General features: G+C 40.5%; 1 protein-coding gene across 2 annotated transcripts; it reads right to left on the reverse strand.

Annotated features, from left to right (window-relative positions):
* Positions 1–383: 383 nt before the first annotated feature.
* On the reverse strand, positions 384–25,406 carry LOC116069876 (carboxylesterase 1E-like). 2 transcript variants are annotated; one of them, XM_031340869.1, is made up of 14 exons: positions 25,312–25,406; positions 21,675–21,882; positions 19,729–19,876; positions 17,013–17,146; positions 14,161–14,314; positions 12,124–12,228; positions 11,355–11,459; positions 10,098–10,136; positions 7,043–7,183; positions 5,708–5,788; positions 5,297–5,444; positions 1,717–1,848; positions 997–1,069; positions 384–739 (listed from the first exon to the last, which is right to left on the reverse strand). In XM_031340869.1, the coding sequence occupies exons 1-14, from the start codon at positions 25,361–25,363 to the stop codon at positions 568–570; spliced, it is 1,692 nt and encodes a 563-aa protein (XP_031196729.1). In that variant the 5' UTR covers positions 25,364–25,406; the 3' UTR covers positions 384–567. The 2 variants fall into 2 exon arrangements, with proteins under 2 accessions (XP_031196729.1, XP_031196730.1); XM_031340870.1 differs by having other exon boundaries at positions 386–739; positions 21,675–21,879; positions 25,312–25,360.

A 25,406-nucleotide genomic window follows, 5' to 3' on the forward strand; every position in this document is an offset into this window, starting at 1 on the left:
GCAATAAACTCCTCCTTGAGTATGTGGTCACTGGAGATCTTAAACATTCAAGCTAGCCCAAACACCACCTCTGGCACATTAGTACATTCTCATGCAGCCTTCTCATGTTTGATGATATCTCCCAACTGGAGGTAGCAGTGAGCCAAAATTCACATGGCACTTGAGCTCTTGAGACATTTGCTAATTTGGGGTAACCATTTGCTAACCCCTACATGGAGGCATCTTTCTACTATAGTTTCCTTCTATTTGTTTCTTTCTATATTTCTTTCTATTTCTTCTTCAACCTAAGTGTATATATATATATATATATATATATATATATATATATATATATATATATATATATATGTAAATATATAGTAGGCTGAGACAAAGATACTGAATTGATCTAAAAATTAACATTTATTGTCCAAATTGAGAAACAATGATTCACCTCTGATTTGCCTCTGCCCATCACTGTGACAAAATTTTCCATCATCTCAAAATTTATCTTGGTCAACAAAAATCTCCTGTAGAGTATCCTCAACTTGATTCTGTTGATGTCTGGAGGCTGGCAGAGCTTCCCATTCATAGCTCAGTGTATCCTGTCTGTGGTGGTTTCTTGGCCCTAAGCTCAGTCCAGAAAGCCACTTCCTTATCTTTAAGTCTCTGGACTTGTTGGGTGGTGGCTCCAATCTGCAGATAACCTTCCTTCTGGTCGTACTCTGGCCAATGGGGCAGCCCCTGACCATTGGGATTCCTGGGAACAGAATAAAAGAGAATGTCTTAAAGTTTGTATGGTGCCACAATCATGGCACATTTATAGGTATCCAAAGGTATACTATTATAGGTATATTATCTCTACCAAAGATTTCTGCATAACAAGGAATGGGGGAGCACCATTGTCAGAGCACTGTGACAACAGGTGGGATTTGATGACTTAAAATTTAAAATCTACCCCTTCCCAGCAGTTCCATCTTGCCCAATATCTTAGCAACGTCTTTGTACTAGACTCACCCATTCCGAGCAAAGTTGGCCCAGAATTTCATCATCATCTTGCTGAGGTTAATCTCCTCTTCTGAGGTGCCCTCTGTAGGAAATAAGATAAAAATATAACATATAGTGTATATGTATGTATATATTATATATAATATATAATAAATGTATAGTAGAGAAACAAGCATCCTAAAACACATCTAATTGGTAGACACCCAGAGGGCATCCTCAACAGCCATTGAAGTGGGCCAAATCACATGAACTGCTGAGAAGTCAGGTATTAAGGAGGTTTGTGAAAGAATTTCTTTAAATATTATATTATTAGCTATAATATAAGTAAAACATAACTTTTAGATTACTAAGTATGCATATAGAGAGATTCATGCACATGATAACTGACTTATAGTCAGCACCAGCTTGACCTTGTCCTAACTCACATTCTATAGCATTTTAAATGAAAATCAAACACTGGCATTTGTATCTTCAAGTGGGGGAACCTTGGTGAGTCATTTTTCTGACTTACATTAGTAGTCAACATCCTGATGCAAAGTATTGCTCATTGTCTGTGAGTATATACCTTTCCTTGTGTATGCTGAACTGGGAGAAAGACTGGGCACTTGACAGTTTAGCTCATTCCTGTTACTGTGAGTTGGAGAATTAATATTAAGAGAGGAGAAATGTTCTCAGGGCCACAGAAGGAAGACTGGAATCACAAGCACACAAGGACCAACATACCATTACCTCTTAAAATTGGGGCACCAAAGACAGAATATATTTCATCTGCATGGTCTCCAGTCACTGTCTTGGGTTTCAATTCTGATGAGAAGCTTGGGCGATACTGAAATTCGTACATGTAGGTTGGGGCTCCAGCATCTGGGAAGACATGGATTCATGGACAGTTCATCTTATTAGGTCTGTATTTGGGATGGTATTTTGGAAGCTCCTGTGAAGGAGCTTCCGGTCATCAGCAAAGCAGAACTCTTTCGGTGAATCACTTGGATGTGCTTGTAGCTGCTTACCAAGAGCAAGTGGAGGTGGTATTTGAGTCAGACATTCATGGACATAGAAATTAATAAAAAAAAATGCACCCAAAACCAATCCAGATAGGTATTGATGGTAATGCACTGGTGTACAAGAAAATATACAGCCTACTAAGAGTGTCTTCCATTCAGACTTTAACATTCCCCATGTTTTGCTCACTCATTTCCAGGAGTGTGAGGCAAATCCAAGTACTTGCCTGAAAGTATTATTTATGAATCTTTAAATATTTAATTATATTATATTTTAAAATTAGTTAACTACTTAATGTTTTAAGTGAGCATAAGAGTAATGGGTTTCATTGCTATATTTCCATACATATTGTCTTTGATTAATTCCTTTCCCCCACTGCCCTCCTTCACGTTCATTCTACATCCTTGCTGTCCTCTTCCTTCTGACAAAACCCTTTATTCTACTTTTAGGACACATGTATAATATCATCCTCTTCCTTATTTCCTTTCCCTTAACATCTCCTCTTTTCTCCTTGTTTTTATTTTTATCTAGTTTCTCCCCACATGCACACATACATAAAAATTTAAATCTAGGCTCCACATATGGGGGGATATACACCATATTTGTCTTCCTATATCAATTTTATTTCACTTAACCTGATTTTCAGTTCCATCCATTTTCTTGAAAATATCATAACTGTGTTTTCTTCATAAACTTTCATTGTGTATATACCACATTTTATTTATCCCATTTATCCATTTTTGAACATCTAGACTAGTTCTACTTCTTTATTGTCAATGGTGTGGTAATAAGCATGGTAATACAAGATTCTCTGTGGTAGAACTTATTAAATTTAAATACATGCAGAGATGGAATAATCAGTCTTTCATGTCTCAGAAATACCATAGTATATAAAGATGTCATTCATAACAGAGTAATAAATAAACAAAACATATGGAATTGAGCACCAATAGACATGTCTTATAGAAATTAATAGAGGTTTTAAGGTGAAATAAAAAGATATTAATGAGCAACATGAAACATGTTAGCACAAATGTCAAAGATTAAATAGAATCTGCGACACTCTAGAACTGTAACCATAATGCATGTGGCAAGTGGATTCCAAGTCCTAACATTAAAAGATAAAAATAGCACTGACAACTATAGCTAAAACAAATAACCTATGGCTAAAATAAATTTCCCTTACAAAATGATATAAATTCTGACATAAAAGGCATGAAGTACATGGTGTGAGTGCAGGAACTAGAACAAACGTAGCCTAAAGCTAGAGAAGGGAACAAATGAAGGTCAGTCAGAAAATATCTATGAGGGCTGGGACTGCAGCCTAATGGCAGAATGCTCACTAGAATGTCTGAGAAACTGAGTGAAATAGCCAGAGAGAAATAGTGAGGGGTGAGGATGGAGGCAGAGAGAAGCTGACCTGTGAGAGTATGAAGGTTTAAAAACTTTGTTTTGTTTTGTTTTGTTTTAGGATTAAAAATATGGCAAAGTTTAGCTAGATTCACCAACTCCTCACCCCAACCCCCAAAAATACAAACAAAGGAGAATCAAATAGAGAAAATCATAAATGAAAGAGACCTTACACTAGATGCTATGGGAATTCAACGGATCATGAGACATTATTACAAACAACCATAAGAAGACTAATTGATTCACCTAGAAGAAGCAGGTGAACTATTAGTCCAATAAAGCCTACCAAAGCTGAACTAAGGAGAAACAAGAGTCTGGAGATTAATGATGACTAAACTTGAGCTAATGATTAAAGTTTTTCATTGAAGAAAAATAGTGATTTCTTCAAAGGATAGTTACAAATATTCAAAGAACTGAGAACCAAAATCTCAAATTCTCATCAAATTTCTTCAAAAGTCAACAGAACATTTCCAGTTTCTTTCCCAGGAAGACATAAGCACACAAATTTAAAAATAAAACAAGGTACTACAAAAAAAGAAGACTACACCAAAGTCCTTAATAAACATAGATGGAAAAAACACTCAACAGAATACCAGCAAACGAACTTAGCAACATATTGGAAAGATAATTTACCATGGTCAAACTTAGACTTGTAATATATACCAGTTTAACATACATGGGAACTGTGCTATATCAAGTTACAGGCAGAGAAACAAAGACAGTAAACTCATTACATGCAGAAAAAATATCTGATAAAATTCAACTTTCACAGTAAAATGTTGGCCAAATACGAGAGAGAGAGTATATTTTAACATAATAAAGGTAATATATGAGTCCTAGTGCCAACATTGTCCACAACAAGGAAAATATTTTTCTCTAAAACTTGGAACAAGACAAAGATTACCCTGCACATACCTTTGATTCAGCACAGGGATGGAAGGCTACCTCAATCATTGATGAAAGAAAAAGAAAGCATCCAAATTGGAAAGACGTGTGTGCAACAATGTTCATGGACAGCACATTTCTACAGATAGAAACCCTTTAGACTCCCAAAGTATTTACAAATAATAAGTAAATGGAACAAAATTAAAGCAGAGAAAGGAAATCAGCAAATAAGCATTGAATAGTATTTCCACACACTAAGGATAAACCGTGTCTCTAGGGGCAAGTCCTTGGAAATACAGTTTTACTGACCACACCCTGCATCTTACTTTCTCTTTGCTTCTTGTATGCCATGAAGTCAACATGCATACTCCACTATGCTCCCCAAAATAATGTTGAGTCTCAATTCAAGGTCATAACAGTAGAGTCTACTCATCACACACTGAAACCATGACCCAAATAAGTCTCTCTTTCTTCATCATGTTTATGTTAGGCATTTTGTCTAGGCAAAGAAGCTTGACTTCTATGTCTAGTGCTAGTAAAACTAGGAGAACTTTTGCCTCAAGGTTTTCCCTGGTCACTATTAACTATTTTGTACATGTGTGCAACAGATCAAAGCACACCATTGACAAGTGAGCAGTGGCAGATAAATATCCTCCCCATTGCTCAGATGGAATAACCCTAAGACCTATCATCTGTTTACTATCAGAGTTCTCCAGCACTAAATGCACAGAGGGCATGTGCTTAGCAGTGCATACTTGATTGGCCTCCATATCTTTCCTGGGTCACTCTTCATCTCCATCAGTGACCTTTCTTGGGATCAACTCATCAATTAACTGCTTATAGTTACATCCTGCCATTAGAGTCCACTACTGACAGGAACTGAACAGAACAGAACCCTTCCTGAAGCAAACTCTGAGGCCTCCACCACAAGAAGCTTTCATTTGTCTATCTTAGGAGGTGAAATATTTAGAGATCAAAGCAGGTCTTTGGCTTCTATCCAACCTGTTTGACTCACCTCTGTGGCCACGAGACACGATCACAGATGGCATACCAAACATCACATCCCCAATCAATTGCAGTAGCAAGACTCTATTTGTGATAGGGTCATCTGTGCCTCCTGAGTATTTCTCAATGGCAACTGGAATTCCATCCTCTGGTATGTTCTGAAATGGATGAAGAAAGTGACCACCTCCAACTGATCAGTTTGTTTGTTTGTTTGTTGTTTGTTTGTTTTTCCAGCCAATCTAGAATAATTGGTTTATTGTGAGATTCTGGACCCTGTATAAATCTCTCCTGAGGTGATAGAATCAGAAAGTTGAAAAAAATAGGTACAGAACCCCAGTGTCACACATTTTCTGATACTGAAATGGTCTATAATTTGAGCCAATCCCTCAGCCAATTACCAGAAAAATCACAAGATACTTACAAAGAAATCAGCCAACTTCCTCAGGAGTAGTGACACAGCCTTCTTATCCAGTTTTAAATCAGTTGGTGGAAATTCCATCATCTGTTTTAAAATGGAGTTAAGTATTTGTGAATTAACAGGAGTAGACAACCAGGGAAACCATCCTACCCACTGTGGGATGTAGGCTCTAGCTGCTCATCAGTGGATATGGATCTCCCATGAGTTTGATTAAATCAACAAGACAATTAGATTTCTATATAGAAATTCAAGGAAATAAATAAAGACACTTGGGTACCTACATATCAGTCTAAGAAAACACTGTTCCTCTGGACAGTGGAGGAACATTTAGACCAAGGTAGAGTAGAAGCAGAGAGCTTAAGGACAGAGGAACAGACTCTGCTGAGTAATGAAGTCACTCTTACAACCACTGTGACTGGGTTCTTTGATGATATCTGAAATCTTCCAGAGAGAGTTGCAAAACTCTTAGCATGTACTGATGTCATTCAAAACTCTATTCTTAGAGTCCTGGTCTCAGCATTTTTTTCAGAAACTTAAGGCACCACAAAATCCTTCTATGCCAGTCTGATAAAGCCCAATGCTTTCAAATGAAATTACATATTCTCCAGAGAACATCCACTGATGGGAAGACTTGCCCCTGGAACTTCTCTTACATAAGTCACTATAGAAACTAGCAATTATATACCATCAGTCCACAAACATCGCCACTGTTGGTGTCAAAGACTTCTGAGGTTGGGTCATGTTTGTCTTTCCCCAACTGCTACTGTATTCCTGGATCAAACCTGCCCCACTACATAATCATTTTGGGGCTTTTCCTATGTCCACCTCCTACATTGCTATTTTAACCACTGTAGGTGATGTTTATTATCTTTAAAAAAGAAAAAACCTCTTCTTACCTAGTAGAACCAAATGTGAACTCAGTTATAGCACTTTTCTGAACACTGGCCCTGATGACAATTAAAGCACCCATGAGACTTAAGAGGCCAAGCACAAGTGGACCTTTCTGTTCCCTGGCCTGATGCTCCTGAATTCTTAACTCCTTTCTCGAGTTATTTGGTCATTTCATCTACACAATTAGTATCTTTACAGTACAACTAGCCTTGGGAATTCCAAGATTCATTAAGGAAAAAGCAGAGAAAACATTCCCAGGCCTCCATTTCAAAGGAGATATATAGGTAGTGTCCAAGAATGTTTCCATGGAAGAATCACTCATAGTAATAGAGACAGCTGTCCTAGATACCAAGCATGGCTTGAACAAAGAACTCATGAGTGAACAGGCTGAATGAATAATTGGTAGAGGGGGAAGTTCATCTGTCTAACAGTTCTGATTTTGTTCACCATTGGGAGAATCCAACCAAACTCTTGCTTGTTGATTCCCACGATGTAGGGCACTGTGTTGAAGTTCTTCTCAGCTAGGATCTCTTCTGGTGTCTTTGACAGCACCACTCCATCAAGCACCGTGGGCATAAAAGGATAGTTCTGGGAAACAGAGCAGCCCAGTATCAGAAATCACTCACATCTCCTGCTATGCCTGTCTAGGTGGGCAGCTGGAACATAGACCCCATGACTGTGACTAGAACATTGACCCTCATGGCTATGTTCACAGTGATCCCAGAAACTAGGGGTCTTTATAAGGGAGATAAATGTCTAGAGTCACAAAGATCTGATGAAGATCTGTCTGTAGCAAAGTAATGGTGGCAAGGAAAGGACAAGGGAATCCTAAACTCAAATTAAACATGTGTCATGTATCATATATTTCAATTTTTAGCACATTACCTAGAATTAGTCCTCACTATTCCTTATAGTTAGATCTATAAGGCTGTCATGAGTGTTAAATTAGTGAATCCTAAGTCATTGCTTCAGGGGAAATTCATAATTCATTTACTCTGAGTCTCTCACCAAAATAATGCCAATGCTCATATGCTATGTGTGAACTCCTATTTAAAGGCACATAGGCTTACAAAGAGAGAGAGAGAGAGAGAGAGAGAGAGAGAGAGAGAGAGAGAGAGAGAGAGAGAGAGAGAATTAGTGGTGGCACACACCTTTAATCCCAGCATTTGGGAGGCAGAGGCAGGCAGATTTCTGAGTTCGAGGCCAGCCTGGTCTACAGAGTGAGTTACAGGACATCCAGGGCTATACAGAGAAACCTTGTCTCAAAAAAATTTAGTGGATATAAAAATGTGTAGGACTTGCTATTTCTCCCACTCTGGGTAATACAATGCTCATTTCTTCAGCTTCACAATCATGCTCCACACTATGATTATTTTTAAGTTCCATCCTTATGTGAATTTTAGACATGTGAATTCACAAGTTTAGATGGCTCCTTACTCTTTCCAAAGTTTTATCACACACTATAGGTACCCCAGAATGACCTTACCCTCAGATAGCCAAATATTCTCCCCCACTTTGGAGGCTGTTTTAACAATTCTGTCTTGATGTAGGTCTAATCCCAGGACTATCTGAGTCATGGGTAAAGGAAGACTCTAGACGGGGCTTAAAATTGGTGTTCTCACATTAGGGCACATTGTACATCTGGCACACCTCTGACTCTCTGGTACTCCAAATATCTAACTCAATGGAGTTGCTGTTATTTGGACCTTAAATGTCTTCAAAAGACTCAGGTGTTGTAGTCTTGCTTTCCAGGTGGTGCTGCTTGTGGTAGGTGGGATCATTAGGAAATGGAGTCAAGTATAAAACTTCAGGTTATTGGGAATGGGCACTTGAAGCTGACTGTAGACTCCCATCCTTTCCCATTTCCTACTCCTGTCACAAAGAAGCAAAGCCAACTGACCATGGCAAGAACCCTCAAACTCTCCACCAAAACAAACTCTGCTCCTTGATAATTTGCTTATCTAGAGTATTTACAATAGTAACAGAAAGTTGAATTACAGAGGAAGCAAGCATGTTTACCGTATAAGTTGTTTTCAGACTTTTACATTTTACATGGTCTATCTTGTGTTCATCAGGGTACATCTTGTGTTGCTACAAGCCATGGCAGGATATGATGGTATGAGAAAGAGACAGTAAACTCAAGAAAGAGACCTCAAGGACCAAGGTGGGCAGCACTCCTGTAAGACCATTAACTTGGCCATCTGTGAGAACCACAGTCGTTGGCGCTGTCCACTCCAATAGTGCTGAAGTCAATAGTGTGATGCCCAGTCCTTGAATTACGGAGTCAGGAGCATCCTTCCTCCCTCTCTTTTCTTACAGTTTATACAGCACCCACAAGTAATTCCTCTCAGCTATTCCTTGACCATCTTACTTCTCTGAAATTCATAGAATTTGCCACGATCTTCACCTGTGTTGCCTTCCCTGAGAGACCTTCAAGTTTGTCTTTGCATCTCCTCTGCCCCTTTCATATAGTCTATTTCTACATGTTGAAAAAAATAAAAAGCACTTTCAAACTCACCACGTCATTGATCCATGCAGAGTACTCTGGACACCTCCCCATTTATACTACACCATCACCCAAACCTCCCAGTGGCCATTTCCCTTTGAATCTCTGTTCCCTCTCCAAACTCAAGCCTACTCTTCTCCCTATCGCCCCTCCAGACACACCCTTCTCCTGCAGCAGGCCCCTTTATCCCTCTCTACCTCCAGGTTTCATGACAGAGTGTTTCTTTCTTCCAGAGTTTGGCTCAGATGATCTCAGGTCTTGAAGACCTTCTCTACAAGTAGCTACTGGCCAGTTCTGTCCCCATTTTCTAATTTATCTTTTATCTGAACCATGAACAAGATCCAAAATATAGTTCAATAATTTTTTTTCTATTTCACTCTCACCCTCCTGGATGGAATTCTCCAAGATGTACAGACATCTTGTCTGTTCCACTACTATATTCCAGCTCAAAATCATATCCTGCCACAGAATGAAAGAGACAGAAGTGTAAGATGCTGCATTATGGATTTTCCCAGACCCTGGTCACTGCTGGGAGAAGAAGTGAGATGGGCAGCTCCGTTGAAGCTTCCATGGTATAAGATACTGTGTGAAATCCTCAGGAGTGACACCACAGTCTCCTCCCTTATAAACCGCCTGAGTCCCTCTTCCCTCTCAGAGGGTTTCAGTACTCAAAAATGGCTCCTGAGACTCTTACTCATTAATTTCAGTCTTCTGATAGTGAAAAGTGTCATCTCTTTTCACAAGATCATTTTTTTGAGCAAGAAATACAAATGAGAAATAGAGAATTCCTGATTTGTGCACTGAGCTGGCAGTCAGGAGAGTAGAGCCAGCCACACCTCTGTTCTCCTTGACTGTATTAACTATCAAGTGACTTTTTGGCTCTGCACCTCAACAATATACACAAGACATTAGTATGTTTCCACCAATGAGAATTCTACCAACTGTAGTTAATTGAAGATTATCACTTCAAGGTTGAAAATCTTAAAATATCCTTACCTTTTTGGTATATCCTTGTACATCAAACTTAAAAAAGTTCTGTGGAAACAAAGGCAGATTATGGTGGTCAACCTTCCTGGTATAAAATCTGATCACTTTGGCTGTGCTCCTAGTTCCTCTGTGGCTAACATAAGAGAACCCTACATTCTGTGCTTTCTGTACAGTACAGGGTGAAGCAAGATAAGGGAAGGGCGGCAGTAGGAAGTCAACAGGTCCTGGGACCCAGAGTCAGGGTCACTGGAGCTTTCTGTAGAATGTCTGCTTGACTGTAGCTGAATCTTTCCTCAACCATCCCACTAAGAAATCCTCCTTGGCAACAATACCCCAATTTTCCTGTAAGGAAAAAAATGGTGAGGATGCAGCAGTATCAAGGGGAGAGTTAGCTGGGAGTGGTACAAACCAGCAGAGCACGATGAACCTTCCTTTTCTTTCCCAATCCTCTACTTTCACTTAAAAAATCAGGCATCTGAATGTGAATTGAGTCACTGTATCCCTGAATGCAGCTGACAGTTGAAAATGAGTACATAACAGTCCCAGTCCGACAAAGTTTAAACCAAAATGATTGCTCAAGTGTGGATGATAGACTGTTTCTAAGCAGGTGGGATGTATGTGTAGAGTGCTGCTAACTTTTATCTTCCCAGGAGAGATGCATGTTTCAATGGGAAGCCAAAAACATAATGGAAAGCTGAGGACTAGAGTCTCAGTAACATCTCCAGAGCAGACAGACCCAGCCATATACTAAGACATCGGTTACTTTTGAGGATTCTGTTTCAACTTATCCTTTTTCCTACTCAATGCTTCAGGGAAAAAAGGTACACTCTCACAAGAGAAAATTGTGTCTCCTAGAAGTTCAATATCAGTCATTCCAGAAGACACACACACACACATATAAATGCACACACACATACACACACCAACAATTAAAGAAAGAGAGACCATGAATTTGAGAGAAAACAATGGGAGGGATTTAGGGGAGGGAAGGAAAGGGTAATTATATCATATTATCCAATGATATAATTGTATTTTAATTTCAAGAACTTTAAATAAATAAATAAATAAGAAATCATAAAATTCATAGTTGGCATCAATGACTGATATTGCTTCCAATAAGTAAAACTAAAAGTAAATAAGCCGACCAACAAATAGATAAATAAATAAATCAAAATTGGTCTTGGGTATTTTAGAGTCAGATTACAGAAAACTGAATAAAGCTTGTATACAAGCCTGTGGAGGAAGTTCACTAGAACACACACCCACCATTTTCTGTGTGATCTCTAAGAGCTCCTCCTCCGTCTTCTGCCGCAGGCAGTGAACAATGACAGCAGATGTGGTGGTCTTACAGCCAGCAATAGCAACAATTTGCTGCAAGAGATAACAGGCAACTACAGATGTCAAGAGCAACATCAGTACCTTCCACTGATGTAGACAGGGGTTCTATTCTAAGTACCATTTCTGAAGTTAGAAAAGGTTTCCTGAAAACACTCTAAACAAGCAGATGTGTTTTCTGGGGCCCATGAACTATTGCTTCTGTTACTAATTATTATTGTGACACCATATATCATTGTGTCACTTACTATCTGATTCTGTTCCCTTATAACTTTAAAAATGAACAAAATATTAAAATACATTATCTCAAGAGAAGCCATGATGGGCAGACAAGTGAAGAGCAAGAATCCATGATCCCACTGTGTAGCTCAGATCTACTCTCTCACTTACTGGCCATTTGTCTTCAGTTTCCAGCACCTATTTTTTGAGAACTAATACAGGTGGTATGCTCCCAAGGACACCCTGTCTCTACACACAACCTCTGCACAACTGCAAGGCTTCTTAATGTGATCCATAGAAAGATAGGTCAGATACCTTCAGAGTGCAGCTAGCACGAAATCTGAAAAGCCCCTCCCATTCAGCGAGTCTTATTTCAAGAATCCCTTGAGTTGATTCTCATAAGCATAAAGAACTCTCCCTACCACCAGTACCTCAGGAAATCAGAGGAAAGGACACAGGAGTCATTCAGGGTGGGACTTACTTCAGTCACTGAACTTGCATCCTGTGTAAACAAACCAGAAGTGAAGACCACACCACTTTGGGAAATGGCTTTATGGAAAAGGTTCTTGGCCAGAGGAGACAATACCTAGCAGGAAAGAGGAGTGGAGGAAAGAATTTATACACACAAGAGGGTCAGCTTGCCCCTTTTGTAATAATTACATAATTGTAATTACATAGTTATAATAATTACATAGATTGTAATTACATAATTTCCCCCTTCCCTTTCTTCCTTCCAACCTATCCCATGTACTACTCCCCCTTGTGCTCTCTCTCTCATTCTCTCTCTCTTCCTCTCTCTCTCTCTCTCTCTCTCTCTCTCTCTCTCTCTCTCTCTCTCTCTCTCTCTCTCTCTCTCTCTGTATTTGTGTGTGTGCCTATCTGTCCATCTGTCTAACTCTCTCAAATCCATGAAATTTGTGGCTTCTATATCTTTATCTGTTGCAATTTAAAGCTGCTTCTGCCTTCTCCTCTGCCTACACATCCACCTAGAGACTACAGTGCTCTGTGGAAATGAGAGCTCCTCATCTTTTGTGGCCTGCTTCTGAGGCTTTTCTTGGATCTGAGATTTCCCCACAAAACCTCAATGTAGTAGAACCAGAGCATGCACTCAGAAGCAAATCAGGACATATATGGCCAGTGCCATGATGATAATCAAAATTCCCTAAGAGACAGCTTGGCAACAGCTAGGCCCAATTTCTATTACACAGAACTTATCCTAAGAAAGGGGGCCATGATTAAAAGGGCCAAGGATACAGCTTATGGGACAACTAACAGCAAAATGGAAGAGAGAGGGGCAGGCAGGAAATGAGAGAGAGGGAAATGTGAAGTGACCAGAGGTGCAGAAAGACATTTGTTTAGCATTAAACATTTAATAATGGAAACAATATCCTTATATTAGGATATTAAGTAAATAAGCAACTTCTCATTTTAATTCAGAATACAGTGCAAATATAGATCACAGTGTTATATAAGTGAGTAATGTTTTAGGGAAATATTTATATCACCCTACATTATTCAGGAAAGTTTTACTGTAGGAAAATAATGTAACTAGATTATATGGAGTCAGAAAATAGAGACATGATAAGGATAGAGACAGATGATGGGAGAGGATTGATGGATTATAAATAGATGCATAGATCAATGGAGAGATGATAAATGTACAGATAAGTACCATATATAGATGGCATAGATACATAGATCCATTGGTTCTTAGATGATGAATAGATGCATATAGATCATAGATGCATAGGTTGGTAGATTTGTGGGTTGGTTGAAAGAGTAGAAAAGGAGACAGACAGACAGACAGACAGACAGACAGACAGACAGACTAGAAATGAACACCTTCTCTCTGTGAGTTATTAGTTATTAGTGTCTTTACTGCCCCAAAAACTTTCTGTAGCTTCCCTTAGAATTTCCCTAAGTTCCATTCCATGCACCAGCAACACATGTATACCTTCAAGCACCTGTATCCTGCATCCCCTAGCAGGACTGGCCCACCTCACTTCCACACATTTCTCTTCTCACCTACCTCCCAAGCAAAACTCTCCCGCTGCTGGAGTTAGCTGCCCTTCCTCTTGGGTATTGACAAGTCATGAGAACACCTCAGAGTTCCCTGCTGGCCTTCAGCACTTGAGCCCATGGCATGTATCTTGGGACTTAGAAACTACTTCTTCCTCTTTGTGGTTTCAACTAAACTCTACTTCAAAAAGAAGTGCTGAATCTTAATGCTAAATGATTAACAAAAGGGGACAGATCAACCAATTGAGAAGACTAGGGTCATCACTACCCCAGGCGGTAGCTGGAAATGCTTATGGCTCTAGCAATGTTGGACACTGAAATTTCTGTAAATCAAAGGATTAGATTGGTCCTTAGCCCCTCACCATCTAGTGAATAATGAGTAGATTCCTGAACTCCTGCATTGAAAGTAAAGATGCCTGTGGCCTTTGGAGATGGCTCATCTCCAGGAGATTCTATGGATAAACACCAAATCTAAGCATACATTTCCAGAAACACTTACAAGAACAGAGACACTTTCACCTCCTGCTGACTGTCCAAAGATAGTCACAGAGCCTGGGTCCCCTCCAAAATTGGCAATGTTGTCCTGGATCCAACGCAGTGCAGCCACCTGGTCCAAGTGACCCCAGTTCCCCAGGCTGTGTTCATCCCCAGTGCTGTAAGAAAATAAAGGGGGTATAAATAGAATAAGAAGGCTCCTAGGACTTTGGACTGACTGGAGTTCCTCATGAACCTTCCAGGATTGTGCTATGCTCTCATGCCTGACACAGTAGACTCCACCTACCTCTCATCCCTGTATTGACATTTGTAGGGTTCTCAATATTTCTTTTAGCAACTATGTACTGAGTATCCATCATCCATCTGACTGTATTTCTGGGAAACAAAGAGACAAACTGACTACATTCATTTTAAACTGCAGATCACAAACCCACAGAGTCAAAGGGTATATCACGCCACTAGAAAAAGAAAGCCACAAAGAAAGAGGCAAAGGCAAAATCATGAGGCAGTATTGAGTTCTCAAAACCAGAAAGGCATTAAGAATAGATGCAAATAAAATGAGCCCAGGTCTTATTAGCATCTAGAGAATGAACTTTGAGTTAGGAGAAGCAGAATGAGCAAATACCCCAAGGCCGTGGGAACAAGAGTGTGAGGATTTTGACTGTGAAATGCAGGCAGAATAGAGAGCAGGAGCTCTGGAAAGGGTTTCTGTATTGTAAATAACAGGGAGCATTGTGCAGAGGCCTGACATGACTAGGTTGTTGTCTCCCAGAGCATTTAGGCCACTCTGTGAAGCACCCTCATAGTGAATTGACATGTTTATAAAATCTAATCAGTTATAATAATAGGCCAGAGACTAAGGGTTCTGGTTCATAGAAAGCAGATTGCATTGGGTGCGGGTGGTAAGGGACAGGAGAAAAAGAGAAGTCCAGTAACCTGCAAGTAACCTTTGTCCAGAGCACCCAGAAAGTTGGAACTGCCAGGAGCTATGCAGAAGACCTTATGTTAAACACCTAAGGTCTTTGTTGTGTGGAATAATTTCGGCAAAGGCCTTCAAAGTGGTATGTTCCTGCGCACAGTCAGAGGTGTACAGTAATAGCTAAGGAGGAGCACCTGGAGCTCAAAGAAGAGGTGAAGAACACAAACAGGGCAATCTATTAAGTACTTGTGGGATCACTCAGATTTATAAGAGGGGGAGACACACACAGCCTGAAGACAAAGAGTGGAATGGCTGAGAAGCAGCAACTGCAGAGGAGGAAAGTGGCCAAAGCCAGGAATGGGAGCATCTCAAAGAGGTTGGACAGGTATAGCTGGGGAGTGAAGCAAGATAGGATTCAAGAAAGAAGCAACTGGGAACCTTGTGGAAAAAACTCAGCAAAAATCCTCATGAAGAATGACAGCATTAATGCCCTTTTGATGGTTTGGATATGATTGATGTGATAAGGGATCATGTGCTGGGGCCTTCGTCCCTAATGTGACAGAATTATGCAGTGATAAAATCTGTGGAAGGTGAGGCCCAGTGGAAGGTAATTAGACCTTTGGGCGCACTGGAATCACACTGGAATCTTTTAGTGATCCTTGTACTCAGAAAGATCGGGTTACTTCTTCCTGAGACAGTGAGATGGTGACTGTGCTTATAGGTTTATTGACACAAACTAGAGTCATCTGGGAAAAGGGAACCACAACTGACAAACTACCTCTATCTAATTAATCAGGAGGCAAGACTGTGGAGGCATTGTCATGATTAATATCTGCTAGAGGAGTGGTTCCCAGCCTACTGTTGGGTCATGGTTTTGTGCACTGTGTATTCAGATGCTGATTGATGTGCCCAGAGATCTAGTTGTAGTTTGGATGTTGGCATTGTCATGATTATTGGAGCATCTCCTGTATCAATGAGGTATAAAGATTGTATGCCATTGCCTCTAATTATTTAATAAAGTGCGGATCAGCCAATAGCTAATCAGGACAAGAGAATAGGGCAGAACTTCCAATTCTAGTCTTGGAGAGGAGAGTCCAAAGAAAAAAGAAGGTACGGAGGGAGAGAAAGAAGGAGATGAGCCAGGAAGTGTCATTATGAACATGAGGTCATAATGAGAGAGCAGTCATGAGGACACACATGGACTGGAGCAAGCCAGGGCAAGACCAGGTGGCAAGTAATAGGGCATGTGGCTGGGTAGTAGGCAGCCTATTCAGGTTACAATAGCTCAGTGCTGGCAGTTTGTTAATAAAAATGTCAGGTCTGTGTTTAATTTAGTTGGGAGCTGAAACAGGCTAGAACAGGCATAGTAATGCCCTGTCATTATTTGAGTATGAGAGAAACCCCACCCAGAAGAATTACATTTATAGCCAGCCTATTGTGGGTAGTACTCTGATATATGAAAAGCAAGAGGAGTGTGCCTTGAAAGCAAGCCAATAAGGAGCACTCTTTCACGGTCTCTTTAGTTCCTTTCTCATATTTCTGCCCTAACTTCCCTCAGTGATCAACTATGATTGGGATGTGTAAGCCAAATACCCCCCTTTTTTTTTTGCCCAACCTGCTTTTTGGTTATGATGGTTAGCAATTAAAAGCTGCTAGGAGATTAACCTGCCCCTCCCTTCTCTTCAGCTTATTGTCTTCGTGTGTGCTTTGCTCTTTAGCCCACAGATTAAATATCATTTCTTCCACAAATGCATTGTAAGATGGAGCTTTTCACCCCCCAACTCTGATGAAATGGCCCAGTCTTAAGCTTTGGGCCATCCACATTCTGAACTAAATAAATCTATCTTCTTTACCATCAACCAGTTTCAGGTATGTTGGCTATTTAGAAAAGACCAATGCAAGTCTAATAACGGAAATAGGAAAGCCCAAAAGCCTACCTGAAGAATCCCCAGATGCCCAGGCGATACTGAATGGTCACCACTACCACATTTTCATGTGCTGAGAGGACTTGTCCATCATAGGTAGATGCCCCACCCATTACCATTCCACCTCCATGGATCCATACCATTACCTGAACAGCAAGAAAAGAACCATCGTGTCATAGGTAGTCGAAAAAGCTCATACATGTTCAGGTTTGGTTCTCTTGACCATACCCCGACTTGGGGAGATCATCACTTAAAGTCATCTAGTGACAGCTGATTGCAAAAGATAGTCTGTCCTCACCTCACTAGACTCAGGAGGTGATCACAGGCATCATTTTCTACTTTTCCTATAGACCTCTCCCTGTTCAGTGTCTATTCAGATCTTTCCAAAGTAAGAGCATTATCATGGGAAACAAAGGAGCGAGGGATGTTATGTTCTCTCAAACAGCACACTATGCCTGAAAATTAGCAAGGGTTAGTGTTCAAATTTTACTCTCACCTCTGATAATACTAACGTCCCTGAATGATTGTCTCCAGATCTACACGTCCTCAATGGGACCCCTTCCCAGAGTTCCCTCTGTTGCATGCTCTCCCCATCTTATGAAGTTCACATGCACATCTTCTAGGAAGTCTTCAGTTACATAAGTACCTGGATACCTAGAACAGGTACTGTGAGTACACTTGAGTCTGAGGGAGCATACAATAGCTCTTGATGACTCTTGGATTTAAAAAGCTCACATGTCATAGAACAGAGAGAGGATAAAGTTATAATGTATAACATTAGATGTTTTGTTTATATAATATTACTAATAAAAGTAATACAAACTATTTAACAAGTCTATGCTGATCAATTTGAAATGATTATCCACAACATAGGTACTAATACTGCCTAATTTGACAGATAAGAAAATACGCAAGCCTGAAATGCACAACCTTAATGAAAGCTGGGGACAGGACCTGATTCAGCCACCTGGCTCCAGTGGCTTTGTACTGGGCTCCCCATCCCTGCAGCTCATGGCCACAATTCAATAACCTGGTGCTAGACATCAACTAGAACCCCTGCAACTCTGAGGCATTAAGAAAGAGTCAGGCAGTGGTGACACATGCCTTTAATCCCAGCACTTGGGAGGCAAAGGCAGACAGATTTCTGAGATTTAAGTCCAGTCTGGTCTGCAGAGTGAGTTCCAAGACAGCCAAAGCTATACAGAGAAACCCTGCCTCAAAAAAAAAAAAAAAAAAAACCAAAAAACAAAACAACAACAAGAAAATCAAAAAACAAGACAAAAAAAGAAAGAAAGATTAAGACTACAACTCCCTTCTCTCTGGTACATTGCTATTGCTATTGTGCCTACTAAGGTAGGACTGGCAGTACAGTAGCCACTGAGTGTTTACATTGGAGACTCCTACTTGAGGATGAGAAGCTGAGAAGGTAAGACATGGCTTGGTCTTGCAGCTAGTAAAATGAAGACCAAGGATTCAAACCCAGACCTTGAAGTTGAAGCCCTATGTGCACTGCCAGTGGGGTTCCTACTCCCATGTTCCCAGAGATCCTATTTCCCCTCCTATAGGACTGCTTCTGTCCAAGGAAGGAATGAGTCAAGCTCTTCTTGAGTAAAGACTGAGCTCAAGAGCTGGTGGGCAATGATATGCTCAAGATATTATGATATGTGTACACGTGCATATGGGCAGACCACATTGCAGGTTCCCGAAAGGCAAGGCTCCCCATAAGGGTTCGTGTTCCTATTTCCATTGCCAAGAGTCTCACTAGAGAGATACACTGAGTTCACAGTAGAGACCAATGAGTAAGCAGAGATTTATTCTCATTTTCTTGTGCAAACTAAACATGTTTAGGAGCAAATACTGTTCTCAAGATCACAGCCTCTTCCTTCACCTCTGAGTCCTATCCTAGAATATTCTAAAAGACTGGGTGGGTGCTCACACCCTGTCTAAATTTCAAAGATCATCTCTTTTACAGTAGCTTGTCCCCAGGACTCTGCCCTGTAACTGGCAGCCTGCCCTACCCTGGCCTTTTCATATCTATGGGAAACGTTGACTCATTAGGTCATCAGCATGTGCCAAAGGCAACCAGGGAGGGAAAAGAGCTACATACAATACAATCATAGGTGGGTGGCAAAGGACATGAAAAGTGCTTATGAGATCGCCACAGACTCCTCCCTCCACACTGCCATCATGGACTGTGAAAGTTTCCCCTGGCAGTGAAAGTTGTCACTGGTAATCTGAAAAAAAGGTAGTACATATTTCCCCTTGCCAGCCCCTGCCTAAGAGCACAGGAGTGAAGATCTAAGAACCAAGCTCTTGTCCTGTCACCTCTTCTGTGTGTCCTCTTCCCTATATGAGCCTCAGTTTCCTTCACTATACAGAAAGGCTTCGGCTATTCATTTTTCTCCAATATTACTTCATTATAAGTTGTATCTGACCTGTTCTGATATCAGATTCTAATCTAATACTTGGAAGTATTTTTTTTTAAGTAGCATAAGAAATCGTGGAGAAAACCAGATGCAATTCTAGGCAAGTAGCAAGTCTGATGTCTTTAGGGAAGAGTGAAGTAGAAAAACTCTTGGTGGGATGAACTCTTGAATCAGTCTGTCCATGGTCAGTCTGCCCACGGTGCCCACAGTGCCCTGTGCCCAGATGCCTTCATTGCCTTCCGGTTGCACAGAGATCTGGACGCTGGAAATCAGGAGTCTGAGTTAGTGAGCCCCTCACTTACTGGAACCCTGTTGCTGTTCTTCATCAAGTCAACAGGAGTGTAAACATTCAGGTAGAGACAGTCTTCTGAAAACTGGAAACGAATTTTCTCCTTGTTGTTTGTTATAAGGTCATTGAGCCTCTGCCCTACCACTGGATCTTGGGAGCACCTTAGAAGGAGAGAGAAAACATCAGATGCTCATCAAGACCAAAACTGGAAATGTCACCTGAGGGCCAATATTGCACTTGGATGCTTCTCCTGGGAGTGAAGCTGCTTTAACTGGACTGGATGTAAGTGCAATCGGTAAGAGGGTATCTAAAAGATACTAGTGGGAATCCTGGGACTGTAACAGTCCCTTCATCCTGAAGATGGAGGTAAGCTTGCTACCTCTCTCTTTTCAAAGAAAGAAACAGCAAGGCTCTCAGTGCCAGAATGAAGTTGTCAAGTGAAGCCAGAAAAGGTATGTCTATATTTCTATAATCTGGGGGCATTCTTATGTCAATGAAAGCAAGTGTATAATACTCATAAAAGTAACAATTCAAATATCAAAAGAGGGAAAATTCAACTTCACTAGCATTCAACACTAAATTATATTTATTGTTGTTCTATTTATTATATTTTCATTCCAAGAAATACTCAAGGGTCACAAATTATTCATTTTTGTATGTATGTATTGGTGAGGGAGTATATACATTTGGGTAGGGGTGCCCACAGGGTCAGAATACAGCATTGCATGCTCTGGAGCTGGAGTTACAGGCAATTATGAACTGCCTAATGTGGGTGATGGGGGATAAATTCTGGGCTCTGCAAAATTAGTAAGTGTTCTTACTTGCTGAACCATCTCTCCATAGCCCACAAAATACTCTTTAAATAAATCCAGGTAATGGCAGGTGTCTATGAATGAATGTCCTCATATATCCTTAGAAGAAACAGGCAGATTTGGATCTTTATGGAGAGACATTCAACAAAAAGCTCTTATTCATTCTTCAGAAATGTCCTTTCTTGGAAGTGTCCCTAAAACAGTCACCAGTATCAGATGTCAGCCTGTGACACTTAGTGACAGTGTGTAGTTGACAACACTGGTGAGCAAGGTGGCCACCTATGCTATTTCCTAGGAAACAGACAAGAAGCCAAAGACTGGAAAGTAAGATTAATACTGTAACAACAGTTCTCTTGGGGTAGGAACATTGTGTGTAGCTTTTGTTTGCTCAATGTTGTTCCTGTGTGTTTTCTAATGTGTCTGCAGTACTCATGTATTGCATTTGAGATTAGAACATTAATTTATTTTCTTTACAAAAGAAAAGAAGGCAGACAGGGGTGGAATCTTGGGTATTCTCAGACATCCTTACTTAGGAGAGAAATCACATCTGAACTGATAACATCTCTGAGTATCTTGAGTTCTCTGGGGAGTGGTCAGAAAGCCATATGGACTTGTTCATCTTTTTACCAGCTGATGAAGATAACTTAGGCACACAAACTATTGTTCAGGGTGTGTATGGGCAGCCAGACACATCTGAGAGAGGCATTTCCTACTCTACTTCTTTACCAATTCTGACCCAAAAAGAGAGAGCATTAAAATCGATAGCACAGAAATACCTCTCTTCCTTACGCATCATAATCTACATAATCTACATTATTTATTTGTTAACATCTGTGCTTTCTTTTGTTTCTCCCCCATACTAAGGCACAGGTCAATGATTTTAGGAGTCTGAGTTTGGTTCTTTAATGGATCTTTATATTAGAGCATGTCTGGCTCACAACAGATGTGTTGTGTGCTGAACACAGGACTCTAGAAAACTATGATGGTTCTGAAATGTTTCTTGAGGGTTCTAGAACAATGTATAATTCAGCGAATTGTTTTAGATCAGAGATTGTTATAGATCAGAGAATTGTTTTACTTCCTTTCTGCATTGCTTAAATACATATTTCCTAACAGAAAAAGGCCCTAAATCACCCCAGCAGCTTACATAGGAGGATAGGAGGTGGTGTTCTTCATGGAGCTCCAGGGCTCTGCAGGCTGTGGTGGAGCAAACCTCAGGGATCCAAGAGGGGGCTTGGCAAAGGGGACTCCCAGGAAGACGGCCACAGGCTGTGGGAATCCTTCTAAGCTGATGTACTTCCCCAGGACTTTGCCTTGCATGGTGTCCACCACAGGTGGTGAGGATGGGTACCCTGCTGGACAAGAGAAAATGAGGATGGAACAGAAGGGAAAGGTCAGACCTGCTTCTAAGCAGATTTGCACACTTTTAAGATGTGGCAGGGAGTAAGTCACTTGAACTTTTATAGGACTCATTTGCTTCTGAAACAAGAAAGAAACTGCCCTTATATCAGAGCACCTAATGGAAAAGTTATCTGAAATTGAAGCTAACAGAGCATCTGGCCAAAAGTCATTGCAAAAAGAGGATAGACTAAAATATGCAGGACCTTCATTTGCCTCTTAGAAGCCTTCAGAAACTCTTATCCAATAAGAACCTGGGCAGAGAGGTATGCTGGGTGAGAAAGCAAGCAATAACTTCTCTCAGAGTGTTGGACTAAATGCTGACATGAAAGAGGAGATCCAGGATGATGTCATGGGAGTTGGAAGAAAGTGAAACTGGTATTTGATGTAAGAAAAAAAAAGATGAAAGGCTGGGAGATAACTAAGCATGAATAAATAAAAATAAGACAGAACAACACAGGTTGTGGCTGAGAAGGAAGGGTGGCATATGACAGAGAGATTGCATAGGAAAGGAAAGATAATCTAGGATGAGCAGGTAAAAGTTGGAGATGAGGGGGATGTTAGCATTCATGCCATTGAGTAGTATACAACAGGAAGAGTTTTGGTCCCCAAAACACAATGGTCTTCTAAAATATCCTGGTGACTCTGTATAGTGTCATCTAAATGTAAAGGAGTCTAGAACTCAAGCCCTATCTGAACCATTGGCTCCATTTTTGCAAAGCAGGCAATCTTTCCTCATCTCCTTGAAGTTTGCTTGTCTGTCTTCCTTTTCCCTGCTTTGGGATCTGAGGAGACTGACCCGGTCCTTCTTTAAGAGACAGAAGAACATCCACCACAATCCTGATGTTTCATTGTTTGTCTAATAGTCATGTTTTCAGGGTATTGCTCATAAGACATGGTTCCTCTTGTCTTCACATTGTTTCCTTTTAGATACAGATGGTGTGGGTGAAAAGCTCCTTAAAAATATGTACCCAAAAGAAAATTCCAGACTTTATCACACAGAAAAATAGTATGTGGCCTTGGAGAGTCTTCATAATAAATTACCTTTAAAAATAGTATTTATTACACATGGTCTCAATAGCCAACTCCATAATTTGTATATTTGGGTTATTTGTCATGCTTTCTTTTTTAATTGTTGTAATTGAAACCAAATGAAGATTTTTTTGTAGAGATATACTTTGATATCTGGTTTATGGTGTTTTGATTTAATAGCATTTAGCTGATGATATAATTTTTTAATTTAACTTAACCTCATTCAAGTCTGAGATGAGGTTTATAGAGAGAAGATCCATTACCATTGGAAATTCTTTGGGGAAAATCCTGGTTACAAGCTTGGAACCATGCCAGATGCCATTAGCAGTCAGTTCCACACCTGTCTCCTTTTGTGATTGCTGTTAATTATTGCCATGTCACCAACACCTGGGAAACCTGGGCATGAGGAGATTCACAGATGGAAACACTGCATGTCAATCTTTTTTTTTTTTTCATGAATTTAAAGAGTGGTTTTTCTGAGCATAGGGCCCTTTATAGTGAAGAGGAAACTGCTATCAATAAATGTGGAGATGTATATGAGAAAGGAGGACTTATTCCTGCCCTACTGTGGGGCTTAAGTTAAGAGTAAAGCATGAGTAAGTGATGCTGGCTCTTTATAAGATGAAAGTGGTGAGGTGTCTTTGTAAAAAGATGCTTCTAGCCAGATGCTATGGGACACATTTGTGACTGAGGCTGAGGTCCAAGGATCACCTCAAGTTTTGGTGAGCTTGGGATATATAGTAGGACAAAAGAAAGCAAAACAGAAATGTCAGTGGATTTGATCATCCCAATACTATAAGAAGTGGATTGTCCCACTTGAGAGAGCACAGCATGAGTTCAAATGACTCTGGCAGAGAAAGGAGGTGTAAATGAAGATAGAGAGCCAAAGATGAAAAACAGGCAGGGCTACAACTTAGAGTCAGAGCAGTGTCAGAGTAGAGTCAGGAGGACATGCCCCATGGAAGCCTGGGCTGTAGAAGAGGAGGAATTGGCAAAATTGTTGAGTATCTGGTTACAAGTGACTTAGGTATGGGGTGTGTTAGTTCAGTGATAATCTTTCCAAAGCAGCCAAAGTAAGGTGTTTACTTTATATAATGAGGAAGGGAGACAAGAACACTACCAACAGTTGATACCAGTTGCACTATATGGGATGCTCAAATATTGAATACTTCTTACATGCCAAGTGCACATTCTAGTCCTTTTAATACTCCCCAAAGTCTTGCTAGGTGACTGTTAATTTGCACACTTAACAGATGGACACAAGGTATTCGGAAGGATGGACCTCCAAAGGATGGAAATGGGATAGTGTTGCCAGGGCAGCCACCTGAGGTGTTGTTCTTCATATCCCTTTCTTACAGTTGTTTGCACTCAGTTCTAGGCCTTTCCTGTCCTATGTACACAAGAAATACAGACTCAAGAAAGGATGAGGGTCTTAGGGTCTCTAATGGCTCTGGATTCATGAGTCAAAGGTAGACTGGAACATGAATTTCCAGAAAACCCTGGGGAGGGAACATGTTGTTGTGAGCCTAGTTTCCCAGCTGATGAAAGGAAAAGATTATACGTTGAGACTCAAGATTATACCTTATGCTAACCATGAACTCCCTGTAGGACCCACCATTCTTAGGTTCTAGCTGACTTGTGTCAGCACCCTAACCACTTCCTTCTCATAGCATGGACCAAATCCTCTGCTGCCATCACCTAGAACACCATACAATCAAAGCAGGCAGTGTTCCCTGGATTTCCATGCAAGTCACACAAATCCTATACCTACATATGCTGCTTAACCTCTTTGTTCAGAATAGATCCTAAAGAGCAATTTGCTAAGACTCCCTACTCCTGTGTCTCCTGACTTAGTCTGGTGCTTCTTCTTTGCTCCTCTCCCAGTTCTATGTCCCTTCCCTTAGGATCCCCTAATAATAAATGCCTTTCAAAGGGTCATTAGATCCCAATGTGTTGACTAGACCATATTATTTTAACCCACTCCATTTGAAGTCAATTCCTACTTATACCTTCTTTGTTATACTTCCTCCCAACCAACCGTCACCCTATGCCTATGCACTGTAGAAACAAAAGCCTATTAAATCCTCCCTACAGTCCAGTGAGGTAAGAAAACCGAGATGCCCTTGCTGCTCTGTGAGGCTTTGGGTTGTCTCTCTGCCTTCTGCACCACCATGTACTTCTGGGTCTCAGTTATCCTCTCCTGATCCAGGCTGTCCAGTCTCAGGGAAATCATCCAGGTTGAGAGAGTGAAAACCTTGTAGAATTAAATCCTTCTTGCCTTTATTCTACAAAGACACATCTCTGTCTACCTCTGCCTAGAGAAAATCTCTTGAATTCTACTGGAAAGAACTCACCCAATGCCATGGCTGACAGGGACAGCAGAATCAGAGCATAGAGGCACATCATGGAAAAATAGACTTGCAGTTTAGTGAAGTCTTCAATTCTGATC

This window comes from Mastomys coucha, unplaced genomic scaffold (genome assembly GCF_008632895.1).
Source record: "Mastomys coucha isolate ucsf_1 unplaced genomic scaffold, UCSF_Mcou_1 pScaffold22, whole genome shotgun sequence".
In the NCBI taxonomy this organism is placed as follows: domain Eukaryota; kingdom Metazoa; phylum Chordata; class Mammalia; order Rodentia; family Muridae; genus Mastomys; species Mastomys coucha.

What these genes read in the sequence shown, in the direction of transcription:
- LOC116069876 (XM_031340869.1), bottom strand. Translation starts at nt 25,363, where the DNA reads ATGATGTGCCTCTATGCTCTGATTCTGCTGTCCCTGTCAGCCATGGCA. An exon ending in GGCATCTGGGGATTCTTCAG is followed by an intron (nt 14,315 to 17,012) that starts GTAGGCTTTTGG and finishes ATTTTCTTACAG; the next exon opens with CACTGGGGATGAACACAGCC. An exon ending in GGAAGTTGGCTGATTTCTTT is followed by an intron (nt 5,445 to 5,707) that starts GTAAGTATCTTG and finishes CATCCATTTCAG; the next exon opens with AACATACCAGAGGATGGAAT.